We start from the raw sequence: 13741 nt of genomic DNA, 5'->3' as shown, positions 1-13741 counted from the left end.
TAGAAGGTCCTGCTTTGAATAATTGGAAGAGAATTTTAAATGTCATGTTAATGACGTCCTTTCAACTTTATCACTTGGCTGCCCTTGAAATCCACCTGCCATCTTCAACTCTTCATTAGGGCTTAAACTGGGCTCTAATCATGTTTTCTCTTATTTACCTACTGCTGAAACCTTTAGAAATGAGTATTGGAGCCTAGCACATTGCTGTACTTTCACAGGCTCTTAGGAAGGCAATCGTTTAGCCGTAACCTTTAGTCCATTTTCTAGTAAGATAAGCAAAAATCCTAAAATTTTAAAAAAAGGGAAAAATTCCATAGCTAAATTCACAGAGAATGACTTATAACTATATCACTTGAGGGAACTTGTCAGCCCATCTTTCCAGTCTTTTCACTTGAGCCACAGAAACAAATGCTAAAGGTTTCGAGAATTTTTGTATTGAAAAGGAACTTGCCAAGCAAAGGAAGAGCTTGAGATGACTAGGAAAGACAGATACCATTGTCTGCCTGTGACGTGAGTTTCAAAAAAGCTGATGACATCTTTTGGTGATTGCATTCAATTTAATTCACTTTATTAGAATTTTTTATTTCAAAAACTCTACCACCTTGGGCAAGATTTCCATCTTTTCCTTTAATAGATGGTCCATGGGCGTATCACCTGCTCAAGAGGATGAAGAGATTTGCATTTTGTCTCACGGTTTTGCCTCTGGGAAGAGACATGGCCAATTCTCATGGGTTTTTAAAATTTGCTTTCATGGCTTCAGTTGTCACAATTGGCTTTTGCTTCTCATTGTCATAATCGATGGCATGTCACATTCCCTTTGCTCTCTTCCCATGTATTTCTGGAATAGGATTAAATTGTAGGTTGAGACTTAGGAGGAGTGAGGAACATCCATTGTTTTATTTTTATCGGTCCATCTGTCTGTATCTGTCTTACATGGCTAACAATAGGGCCCCTTCATTTCTCCCTGATTCTCTGTCTGAGTAAGTATCCCCAATAAACTAGGTAATCATTAGCAAGATAGGAGTTTGCTGCCACTTTCTTTTTCAGTATTAACATTAGAGGTGTACGTGTGTGTGCGATTTTATTCCCGTAAGCATCTTTTTCTCAGATAAATACATCTTAGAGACGGTGATGAGCAAATGTCTATTTTTGAAAAATATAGATTACTGTGGTCTCGAGGGAAAGGCCTTCTCTTCAGAGACCTTAAGTTGCCTCATGATTTGTGATAATCAATTTAATAATTGTTGTTGACTTATTGGCTCAGCCCAGAAGTAACGTTGCAGATTTAGACTAGCATGCACAAGGGTTTTAATCAGGTGGTACCTTCCTTCCCGTGGAGCATTTGTCTTGCTTGACTGTTCTGGACCTCAGCCAAGCGCCAGAAAAGCATCTTCCCACTGTATATGGATGGAAGAGTGTGTGTTAAGTGTTCATTGGGGAAGTTCCCAACCCACTAAAGCTCATTGTTACCTTACCTTTTTACCAATACGCCCTTAGAAAAACACTGAGAATAGATGACTGTCTCTTCTTTTCTCCAAGAATCTGTTTAAAGAGAAGGATGACTCTCATTACTATAAATATTGCTTTCATCCCAGCCTACCTCACGGCTTCTGAATGAGAGGAGCCCCTTTGGCTGCTGTGAAGACTCTCAAATACTTGATGGCTTGTTAAATTTTCATTATCTAATGTGCATTAATTTAGGTACAATAGCTCTGTTGCTAGGAGCAGAGTTAGGAAGGAAGAGCTTGGCGAGTGCAGACGGCTTCTGTCTTCCGAGTTGGGCAAGTGTGCAAAACTCGCTGTCCTCCGAGGGAGCTTGGGGCTCTGCCGGCCGCGCTGCAAACCTCTGAAATTCATCCAGTGACTATTCCCCCAGCAATGCCACATGATACCTGATGCTTGCTTACTCTGTCATCTGTTTAATTAGCTGGAGAGACTGAAAGGATTTGATGGCTCTCACCTCGTCTGAAGCTGAGAGCTCTGAGGTTCAGAAGGTCCATGAGTTGGTACTCTTGAGGGTAGATGCTTATACTTTGGGTTGATGCATGGGAAAAGTTTTTTTTAAACCCCTATAAAGTTTCACATGCTTTTATCATTTCTGTAATTATTGGTGCTGACATGATGTGGTGTCTTCTGGTCCCCGCAGATCACATCCTGCTGTTGCAGGTTTCCTGGGCTGGGAACAGGAGCCCCATGCCCCAGTCCCTCCTCATCCCTGGAAAAACAGAGAGCAGGGCTTGAAGTATGGGATCCTCCCCACTGACCCCACAAAGGCTGCGCTCTCCTCCTTGTTAGGAAAATACAGCCTATTAAAGACTGACGATGAGCTGTTTTGGGTTTCCTAGAAAAGGGATTTAGGGGCTGTGTCAGGAACCTGGGTGTTATGTTTTTTTTTAATTGAAAATTAAAGGTTAGAAGGTTAAACTTTGAAGATGGTAGGTGTTGGTCTTTTCCTTTAATTTTCTGTAGGAGGAAGAAGAGCTCTTTTTCCTCTCCTGGAAGAGTGAAATTCTCATTTCAAGCCACCATCCTAATTTCTTAAAAATTATTTATTTATTTTTGGCTACACTGGGTCTTTGTTGCTGCGAGAGGACTCTCTGTCGTTGCAGTGAGCGTGGGCTACTCTTCATGGAATGTGCGGGCTTCTCATTGTGGCGGCTTCTCTAATTGCAGAGCACAGGCTCCAGGTACATGGGCTTCAGTAGTTGCAGCACTTAGGCTCAGTAGTTGTGGCTCTTGAGCTTAGTTACTCTGCAGCACGCGGAATCTCCCTGGACCAGGGATGGAACTCCTGTCCCCTGCATTGTCAGGCAGATTCTTATCCACTGCACCACCAGGGAAGTCTTTTATATCCACTGAATGCTTTAGTAATTGAACAGAGGAGAGAAGAGAGCCATTGAGAATGCTCTAGAAGCTTTTGATTAACTCTGTTTCTCCTGTGAATGTCACATGGGTTTCTTGTTTTTGTCATGGTTTCAGAAATGTCTTATTCTAAGGTTATTTGCCCAGCTTCCTGTGGTGTGCCAGACTTTTTGCCCCAGACCAGAGAGAAAGAAACATTTACCTTGATTCCATTATTCTTCTGATGGTTCTTCTTTTCTCCCCCAGGACACCCAAAAAGCAAAGCAGTTTCTGCCCTTCCTTCAGCGGGCAGGTCGTTCTGAAGCTGTGGTGGAGTATGTGTTCAGTGGTTCTCGTCTCAAGCTGTATTTGCCAAAGGAAACTTGCCTTATCACCTTCTTGCTTGCGGGTAAGTCTCCTGTGTTATGTGGTGTTCTGAAAATTCTTCTTGGAACTCAGAAGTCATCCCTGGAGGTCACATGCCCTCCTTCCCACTGGGTTTTCCACAGGACTTGGAGCCCATGTGGGTGCTTTAGTCTCTGATGGAGACGTGAACGCAGAGCTCCTAGTTTGATCCTGCTGTTACTGCAGACCCAGCACTGGTTCCATCCTGCTTCTCATTCCCGCCAACCGCAGGACGTGGGCACGTAGGACAGCGTATGAGACACATATGTACTCATATCCCGAGTGAAGGGAATTCCAGACCTAAGACAGTGTTCATCATGGAGTGAGTGTTCATGGCTAATGTCTGCCATTTGGGCTAGACCGCCCTGCTGTGTTTGTGAACCATTTTTAAAGTCTTTATTGAATACGTTACAATATAAGTTCCATTTTACGTTTTGTTGTTTTGTTTGTTTGGCCAGGAGGCACAATGTGGGATCTTAGCTCTCTGACCGGGGATCGAACCTGCAGCCCCTGCTTTGGAAGGCGGTCTTAACCACTGGACTGTCAGGACTGTCCCAAGCCTTCCTCCTTTTCTTTGCTGACCAAATGTCCATCTTTCTTACCCTGTCTTTTCTAATAATACTTCACAAGCCAACAAGTCTATGTGTGAACCATGCTCTATGAGTAGTTCACATGTATGCATTCAAGGAGCAGATGGCTTCATTATTTCCCCGCTGGCAGACAAGAAAATTATTTCCATCAGTACTTTGCAGAGGCTGTGGTCTTTGAGGGAGAGGGTCACCCCACAGCTGTGCACACAAACTTTTGCTCACTCCCAAAGGACATTCCCGTTGTGTTTACCTGCTGCGTGCTGCCTTCTCTAGGGCTGTCCTGTTGCCTCAGCCCTACTTCTGTTGAATTCCTGAGTAGAATTTGCCATTCTCTGCCACATTGCCTCAGCCTCCCTTTTATTGAAGGCACTGATAGTGTCTTCCCCAATAAGGGTCTCCTACAGACCCCAGCTAAATGGATCATTAGGTGTGATCAGTGACTCCCTGAGCATGTGGCCATGAAGCACACGGTTGCTGCTTGGCCCTCATGGCTCCTTGAGTCTCCTGCAAGTGTCCTCTTACTGATCACCTCTTGCCTCTACAGGCCTTCTGAAGGGGCCAGTGGATGTATGATACACAGCTCAGGGCAGCTCTAGAAAAGGAAGGCTGTAACAAAGCCACGCCCCCCTGGAGGCCTGTGCTTTCGTTGTCTGCACATGTGTGCTGTAAGTGAACGGAGGGGCAGGATGCCTATTAAGGTTCTCGTAGTGGGGGAGTTTCTTAGCCGTGAATCCTTGTTGTTACAGGGTTTGAGATATAATATTCAACTCATTCTTTGCTCACTGCCTGCAAAACAAAAGCATCCTTTTGGCAGCGTTGAGCTTGATCCCAGAGGTGTGAAAGAGAAACAGCATTATTCTTTCCCGGAAACTTGGCCACAGATCTATACGGGAAATAAAACATTGAGGTTCTGGCTTCCCAACCTAAAACCACCTGAATGGAGCCGGCCCAGGGCTTTAGACCTGTCTTGGCTGGAGTATTCCTGCAGAACCTTCTGGTCATACCTTGCTGAGACACAGGCAGCCTAATCACTTGCCTTGGCGTCCGCCGGTTCTCCTGTGTACTTGGCATTCTTCTAAGCCTTAGCAATTCAAAAGGCATTGCTTGAGTTACCTTACATAGTGAAAGATAGATTACAGAAGCTAATACCTGATAAAAATATGAGCTTTTACATTTTTCTCCTGCCATCCTCTATGCAGTTGTGTTATGCATCTTCTGATTTGTTTAGAATCCTGGCAGGGATACAGAACATGGGAGAGTCATGAGAGAGAGAGGAGGCAGGGAGGCCTCGGTTTGAACAGGAGGCTCTGCTGTTGTATGAGCAGGAGACTTCAGCGAATTTTGTTGTTGTTGTTTTTCTTACTCTCTTCAAGCCTTGGTTTACACATTGGCTAACTGGAGAGCATTTCTTACCTTTTAGGATTTTTGTGAGGATTTAATGAGATGTATAAATGTTCAGAGCAGGCTGCCATAAAGTAGATCATCAATAAGTGTTTCCTTCCTGCCCTCCTCACAGACTTAGTGAATTCATAACCAGAGCTTTTCTTAACTCTGTGTGGAATGGCACAGTTGTGCACCGTGTGTTTCTAAGAGACTCTGACCACCACATTAATTCAAATAAATCAAGACAAGGAGCTGCCCCAGCTGCCTCCTGACTTAGCAGAATGCTCACTGAAAGAAGAGCTACTGGCTTTCCTCTTTGAGTTTGGAGCAAGGAACTCTGCATTCTGGTAAGACACAGGCCTAGGTCTTGAGATGCTCTAGAGGAAAGACAGGCACGTGAACAAGCTGTAGTGTTTGGTGGTAGGCAAGAAAATAGAATTATTTATAAGACACAGAAGTAGCTAGCACAGAGGAGGGAATCGTTGGTTGGGTGGAGGTCAGGGATTGTGTATCTGGGCTGTGTTGGAAAGGAGATATGAGTCTGCAATGTTGTAAGGACAGGACAAGAGGGGAGGAGAAGGAATATTCTAGGTAGAGGTACCACAGGTACAAAGATATAGAGGTACAGTATATTCTGATGTGTCCAGGGAACCATGAATCCTTTGGTAGAATGTAGAGTGAAGAGTGGGCTGAGGCTGGAAATACAGAAGGAAGCTAGTCTTCCACGGAACATGCTGTGGACCCTCAGAGTTGTTTAAGGTATTAGGGGCATGACATGTTTTTCTTGGTAGATAAGTTAGAATACATGAGGCTGGAGGTTGGGAGAGTGGTTAAGAAGCAAGAGGGACAGAGGCCAAAAAGCTGGTGAAAGAGGAGAGGAAAGGTTAGAAGAGTTTTTAAGAGGAAGACTTCCTCATTCAGGGAATGACTTGGGTTTTGGGGTCAAGGATGGAGGGTGACATTGAATACAGAAGAGAAAGTAAAGCGGCCCAGGGCTTGAGTTATTGGGCAGAGTTTGATGTCCACCAGCACGGGCAACACTAAGAATGGGTTCTTGCAACAGATAGTCGGTGTCCAGAGGATTAGATGGAGAACCCTGAGAGAGTAGTCTTCTGGAAGCCAAGTGTTGGGTTCTACCTTAAAAGATCGAGTAGGTAAAAACTGTGGAATTATTTTATACTACTGATCGATTACTAAGTCACAGAGTTTCTTTTTTTTAATCAGGGTTGATTCAGCTAACAGATTACAGACAATTGGGGAGTAAACGTGGGTAAGAAGAAACAGAGTTTAAAATAGACAGCTCTTCATAACAGTCTAACAGAATGGAAAAAGCAGTGCAGAAAATTGAGTGCTAAAGGGTCATTCTAAGGATGTCAGCATCTTGAGTACCTTTATAAAAACTGTAATTGTTAGGATCGGAACAGAACATGACATGAATACTTAGAAAAGCTATTCAGTATACCTATTGTCTTCATAGTGCCAATTATAGAATGGAAAACTCAACGAAGTCTTCTTGGCTAGCAAGCACATAAAAAAGATGAAGTGAGAGGATACCAGGATCTTGAGAAGCACTGGTCTGAATTCTCAGGAGCAGGAACTCAGAGGGGATGCAAGTCAGTCATCCACCGGGCAGTGACCTAGTGGAAACAGAATGAGTGAGATGGAGAACATGGCTGGAGATCCTGGAGAGAAGGGCTCCTCGGTTGTCTGAAACCAGCCCCAAAGCTGAATGTCAGTGTAAACAGACATGACACTCACACCTTCCAGCTGCTCACCTGGACAGTGGTCCACGTGACACAACTTGGTGGCTCTCTGTGGAACACTCCCTGCACCCGGTAAAAATGATGTTATTGTTGTGATTCTCAAGGGGAAAGTCGAGAGAGCTGTTCAGCAGTCCTGTATGTGCTGGTCTCATCACTCCCAGCCTCTTGGAGAGCCCTCTGGACTTTGAGGTGGGGTGGACACTTCCATTTTCATGTGGCCTTTTTTGGGCAGACGGCCCCACAGCTTGATAGGGAGTGGCATTTGGCCCGAGCCAGCTGGCCTCTGTCACGGTTCCTGCACCCCTGTATGTGGAATGATTGCCTGGTCAGATGGGATAGCAGGTGGGGCTAGGCAGAGTCAGCTGTAGCTAACAGGTCAGCGCCTCCTGAGAGCGTTTACCCTTCAGTCCTCCCAGCACCTGGCTCAGGTTTGGCCACGGAACAGGTGACCTTACCCCCTCAGAAATGAGAGTGCTCAAAGTCCCCCGCCTACTGCGGAGGCCGCCACCTAGGAGCATTTACTTCACTCTTCGAGGCAATCACAGCAGTCCTTGTCCTGTGTTAACAAGGCCAACATTCTGTGGGCATTAAAAGCATCCTTCCTTCTCATCTGGCAGCATTTAGTGAGCTCCATACACTATCTTATGGCTTCCCTGATAGCTCAGTTGGTAAATAATCCGCTTGCAATGCAGGAGACCCCGGTTAGATTCCTGAGTAGGGAAGATCCGCTGGAGAAGGGATAGGCTACCCACTCCAGTATTCTTGGGCTTCCCTGGTGGTTCAGCTGGTAAAGAATCCGCCTGCAATGCAGGAGGCCTGGGTTCAATCCCTGGGATGGGCAGATCCCCTGAAGAAGGGAAAAGCTACCCCCTCCAGTATTCTGGCCTAGAGAATTCCATGGACTGTATAGTCCATGGAGTCTCAAAGAGTCAGACACGACTGAGCAACTTTCACTTCACTTCACTTCACTTCATACACTGTCTTCTCTTAGAACAAAAGCAGTCTAGTGGTAGTGAATTAGTCACTCAGTCGTGTCCAGCTCTTGCAGCCCCATGACTGTAGCGCACCAGGCTCCTCTGTTCATGGGATTTCCCAGGTAAGAATACTGGAGCAGGTTGCCATTTCCTTCTCCAGATCTTCCCAACCCAGGGATTGAGCCCAGGTCTCCTACACTGCAGGCAGATTCTTTATCCACTGAGCCACCAAGGAAACAAGTTTACCTTGTCTTTATTTTTAGTTCATTTTCACTTGTCCTGCGTGTCACCTTTACTTAGTACCTTGTGTAAAGGGACACTGAGGCACATATTTGCAGATTGCCTGGCCCATGATTCTCATTTTTATTTCAGAGCACCAGTGGGCTCTGGAGTGTCTTATTGCTGTGACCTTTGTATGACGGTGCCTTATTTTGCATTACTTTCTTAGCTCTGGGCTGTCTGGGTCATGCTGAGGGCACAATTCAGGAAGTTGTCCTGTTGGCTAAGCATAGCGGGTATCAAACTGTCATTAAATCAAATGCCTGAATGAGAAGAGAGTAATAATTTGAAATTTCAGTACAAAGTATTGTAAGGAGTCTTAATATCATCAGATAGTTGGACTCTTGTAACTCAGCAGTCCCCAGCCTTTTGGGCATCAGGGACCAGATTTTTGGAAGATTATTTTTCCATGGAAAGAGGGGAGGGAAGGTGGTTTCAACATGATTAAGGCATATTACATTTATTGTGCATTTTCTTCCTATTATTACTACATCAGCTCCACCTCAGATCATGAGGCATTAGATCTCGGAGGTTGGGGACCCCTATATTTAACTTTACATTTCCTCGGTCTTAATGGTAGGGCAGCAACATGTCCAGGTTTGGCTGTGTGGTGGGCAGTGGATGTAGGTCACCTCATGTGGAACTCACAGTACCAACCATCTAGAATGCGGCAAGCCACCTGGCAGGGTGTTCCCACGTGGATCACAGCAGGCGGCTTGTAATTAACCAGTTACCTAGTCATATGAAACAAGACTAGAAAACGAGGCTTTTCTTTGCCTGCCCTTTGGCATTTTTCAATTTTTTATTTTCTCTTTGATTACAAATGTCCTCTTGAAACTGCCTCCCTTGTCATAAGGCAAGCAAGAGAGCTTCTAGAAGTCTGGGGTTTGATAAGTGATGGTATGTATGTCCCCGATGAGCTAAAGGGTTGGCTGTGTGTCCTTCCACCTTGAATGCCTTTGAACAAAGTACCACATTTCCTTCTCTCTGTAATGTCTCTTCTCCAGTCAATCCTAATAGGGATATCAACTGCCTGTTTCAGCAGAGCCAGAACTTTAATGAGAGAGGAGAGGGAAGGTGAACAGGAATATCATCCTCATCTCCTGGCCCCAGGAATGGTGGATCCCCATTGATTACCAGTGCCTAACCAAATTACACAATTAACGCCAGTGTATGTTTTAAGTGAGAAATCCCGTTCTGCTATCACAGAGGTGCTAATGAATCAGGCTGTTATTGTAGTTGTGTTTGCTAGCCTTCTATCCTTAATTAAGCAATTACAGGGTCTGCTAATACTTATGAATTCTTTTCAGATACTTTAATTGAATTGCAACTTAATGGATATTTGTAAAGTGGGGTAGTCTTTCTCTTGGGACTTGCCCATTTGGTTCTGTCTCCTCCGCCTACTTGTTTCCAGTTGGGTCCCATTACAGGAAATGGGCAGCTGGGCATGAGACTTTTCTAGGGCTGTTCTAGTTCTTCACTTTTGAAGATATTATTGTGAATTATATGAATTATGTTGGTATCAGAAGGTCCTCAAGGGTCACTTGTAGGAATTAGCACAATAAATAGGTTTGGGGAGACTTTCTTAATGAGGCCAAGATTTTTATCACAAGTCCACTAAAAGAAAGGCATTCTCTGATAGGTTGTGGCTAATGCTTAAGTTAATCAGATAATTTCTGCCTTCTTGAATGCCTTGTAGTCTAATAGTTGAGAAAGCCATGTGAAAAACTGCAACAGAGAACAACACAATAGAGTTGTGAAGAGTATAGGTGGCATGAGAGTGCAGAGGAAAGAACAGTTAATTGAGGAATGGGAAAGACTTCCCAAGGGAGATGGTATGAGTGTCCAAGAGGATCTGGACTTTTTTTTTTTTAACCTTTTTGGCCAGCTGTGTTCGATTCATTTAGGCAAAACAACTTTGCCTATATTCGTTCTCAGGAAGAGTCACCTAAAGAAATGAATGGATTCATCCATCATTTTTCCCTCTGCTTTTGTCTGGGTATATAAATCTCCTTCTCGGTCTTAGAGCGTTCAGAGCTCTGCCCTCAGCTCCCCATCTATGCATCAAGCCATTACCCATGATCACGTGGATGGAAGTGCAAGCCTACGATTACCGCCTGATTATCTTCCATCTTTAGATTGTGAATCATCCCCAGAATGAGCCTCCTCATGCTTGTGGGTCACTCAGTCACATGGCTATTTAATAATTTTTTTATGTCTACTGGGCACTTTGCTAGGAATATTGAAACGTGTAAGATAAGGTTCCAGCCTTCAAGCAAAGTATTTGTATCTACCAAGGTACAAGATGCATATACAGGAAGAGAAATGTATTTGTAAGAAGTATAAGGGTAGAAGAGACAACCCATACCCTTTTATAAAATTATTGTTCTTCTGTGATCAGAAAGATTCAGTTCAGTTCAGTCACTCAGTCGTGTCCGACTCTTTTCGACCCCATGAATGGCAGCACGCCAAGCTTCCCTGTCCATCACCAGCTCCTGGAGTTCACTAAAACTCATGTCCATTGAGTCGGTGATGCCATCCAACCATCTCATCCTCTGTCATCCCCTTGTCCTCCTGCCCCCAACCCCTCCCAGCATCAGGGTCTTTTCCAATGAGTCAACACTTCGCATGAGATGGCCAAAGTACTGGAGCTTCAGCTTTAGCATCAGTCCTTCCAGTGAACACCCAGGACTGATCTCCTTTAGGATGGACTAGTTGGATCTCCTTGCAGTCCAAGGGACTCTCAAGAGTCTTCTCCAACACCACAGTTCAAAAGCATCAATTTTTCGGCGCTCAGCTTTCTTCACAGTCCAACTCTCACACCCATACATGACCACTGGAAAAACCACAGCCTTGACTAGACGGACCTTTGTTGGCAAAGTAATGTCTGCTTTTCAATATGCTATCTAGGTTGGTCATAACTTTCATTCCAAGGAGTAAGCGTCTTTTAATTTCATGGCTGCAGTCACCGTCTGCAGTGATTTTGGAGTCCTCCAAAAAATAAAGTCAGCCACTGTTTCCACTGTTTCCCCATCTATTTCCCATGAAGTGATGGGACCAGATGCCATGATCTTCATTTTCTGAATGTTGAGCTTTAAGCCAACTTTTTCACTCTCCTCTTTCACTTTCATCAAGAGGCTTTTTAGTTCCTCTTCACTTTCTGTCATACAGGTGGTGTCATCTGCATATCTGAGGTTATTGATATTTCTCCTGGCAATCTTGATTCCAGCTTGTGCTTCTTCCAGCCCAGCATTTCTCATGACGTACTCTGCATCATAAGCAATATACAGCCTTGACGTACTCCTTTTCCTATTTGGAACCAGTCAGTTGTTCCATGTCTAGTTCTAACTGTTGCTTCCTGACCTGCATACAGATTTCTCAACAGGCAGGTCAGGTGGTCTAGTATTCCCATCTCTTTGAGAATTGTCCACAGTTAAGACAGTCCTAATTCATAGCCCAGAAATACGGGATCCAGGAAGGCAGCAAGCTGAGAGCTGGCTCAGCCATGTCAGTGTGGGCATGGAGTCCGATGTTCCATCTGAGGACCACGATTTTAGGGTGGTCATCAGCAAACTGAAAAGAGTCAGAAGAGAGTGACCTGGGAAGTAATATCTTGGGAGGCCCCTACCTGAGAACTGGTAGAGGCATCAGAGGAGACATTCGGGACACAGTAGAGTGGTCTCTGGGTCAAAAAGGCAAGGATTCAATTTTTTTCAGTAATCATTTCAATTTTTTTTTTTTAACTGAGACATAGTAATAAATAAGGGGGCTTCCCCAGGTGGCACAGTGGTAAAGAATCTGCCTGCCAATGCAGGATATGCAAGAGACACGGGTTTGATCCTTTAGTGGGAAATATCCCCTGAAGGAGGGCATGGCAACCCACTCCAGTATTCTTGCCTGGAGGATTCCCTGGACAGAGGAGCCTGGTGGGCTACAATCCGTGGGGTCTCAGAGACAGGCACAACTGAGCACACAGCACAGTAATAAATAAAGACATCAATAAAAGTAACATTTGTTCGGCATGGTTTCATGGTAGCCACAGACCTTGGAGCTAGAACACGTAAAGATGCATTCTTGCTCTCCTGCTTCCTAGTTAATTATTTCCATGAGACCAGCCTGCTTGTCTTGGTGTGATGCTGGGACCCAGAGGTTTGGGGAGCAGCAGGGCACGTGTGGCAGCTCCCAGCCAGTCAGGCCAGAGACTCCAGCAGCTGAGGGAGAGAGGGTCCTGGGGTGGCCCTGCCTTCCATTTAGGATGTTCCACCCACGCCATCAGTTGGGTTTCCTATGCCAAGGAAAGAAAGATGCAGATTTTTATCTGTTTATCCTGGGTAAGCCCATTGATTGTTTTTGGGTGGGTAGGTCAAAGGTAAGTGAAAAGAACCCTTACTTCCTCAGTAACCCTTAATTCTGGCTTTTAATGTCACCTTTTCCTCTTGCTGCCTTGGGGTCTCAGTGTCTATGAGACAGGGGGAGAATGTCCTGCAGAGGTATCAGGCTATCCCTGCAGAGCTAATGAGAGCCAGTAGAATGGAACAAAAGGGTCAGACCTGTGAGTTTTCTCCCAAGGGTTCCTTTTCCATTCCTTCTCCTTGCCTCCTACTGGAAGGTTCTTTCTGAATCTGTTAAAGCTTGTTTCGGCTGCCTTCCACCTGGTGGGCACGGGGGGAGGGAATGGGAAGCTCACAGAACTCTGGTGGCTGTTCTTTGCTGGAGTCTGTCCAACACCAGCTCCTGTCTCTGGTTGTGCCCAGATGCCTTCGTTCTAATCCCGTATTTGTGGTGTCCCCAGAAAAATAAATCTCAGGGTGAATATTTCACGGCCATCTTCCTAGCCTGTTGGCGTTTTCCACCAGCCCTATAGTAGTGATGGTGGCCAGCAGCAGTGCCCAGGACTGGGCTGCCCACCACTCTCCCCGCCCTGAGAGGGAGCGTTCTCTATTTGGCCAGCCTAAGAGTAGGAAATGACAGGACCTTGGATGCAGGAGAGGGAGTGTAAATGTTGTGGTAATTTGAAATTAAAGGGAAATGCTTAGAAATCTGGTAATGGGCAGCCCTGGGGTGAACAGTTCTCACTGTGCCTGTAAGACTTAATCTTGGTTGCTATGGGAACCACCTCTCACATCCCCCTTTCAAACGGAGATATGACTGGATTTTTAAAAAGCAGAAAAAGTTCTTCATCATGGAAAAGTGTCTTTGCCCCCAAGCCCCAGGTCTCTGCACACCTTGGGTTCCTTCCAGAAAGTTCTCCTGAGGCTTCCCCACACTAATGGGCTAGATTCGCCAGAGCCCATGCCTGGCCCTTTATGTAAATAGTGCTGACCGGGGCATTAGAACATGTGGTGTCCAGTGTGGGCAGCCAGCCCATGCACACTCTCCTGGTGCCCCTGGAGGGGTGCTATGGGTTTCCACTTGAGGGACGGGGTAGGACCACTGGCCCCATCATAAGGGGCTGGAAGGAAGCCAGGGAGCTGTGCCTGCTCTCAGTGCCAGGGGGTCGGTCCCA

At 45.4% G+C, this 13741-nt stretch overlaps 1 protein-coding gene across 1 annotated transcript in view; it reads left to right on the top strand.

The window, feature by feature from the left end:
* The window catches only part of SND1 (staphylococcal nuclease and tudor domain containing 1), a 421273-nt gene that overhangs the window by 261955 nt on the left and 145577 nt on the right, over positions 1–13741 (top strand). The window contains exon 15 of the mRNA XM_027539080.1: positions 3109–3250. Coding sequence (XP_027394881.1) covers positions 3109–3250 — 142 coding nt within the window. The remainder of the gene's footprint in view (positions 1–3108; positions 3251–13741) is intronic.

The sequence above is a fragment of the Bos indicus x Bos taurus genome, chromosome 4 (assembly GCF_003369695.1).
Source record: "Bos indicus x Bos taurus breed Angus x Brahman F1 hybrid chromosome 4, Bos_hybrid_MaternalHap_v2.0, whole genome shotgun sequence".
NCBI lineage: Eukaryota > Metazoa > Chordata > Mammalia > Artiodactyla > Bovidae > Bos > Bos indicus x Bos taurus.
The sequence above is the reverse complement of the archived record's forward strand: the minus strand, read 5'-3'. Positions and strand labels throughout refer to the sequence as shown.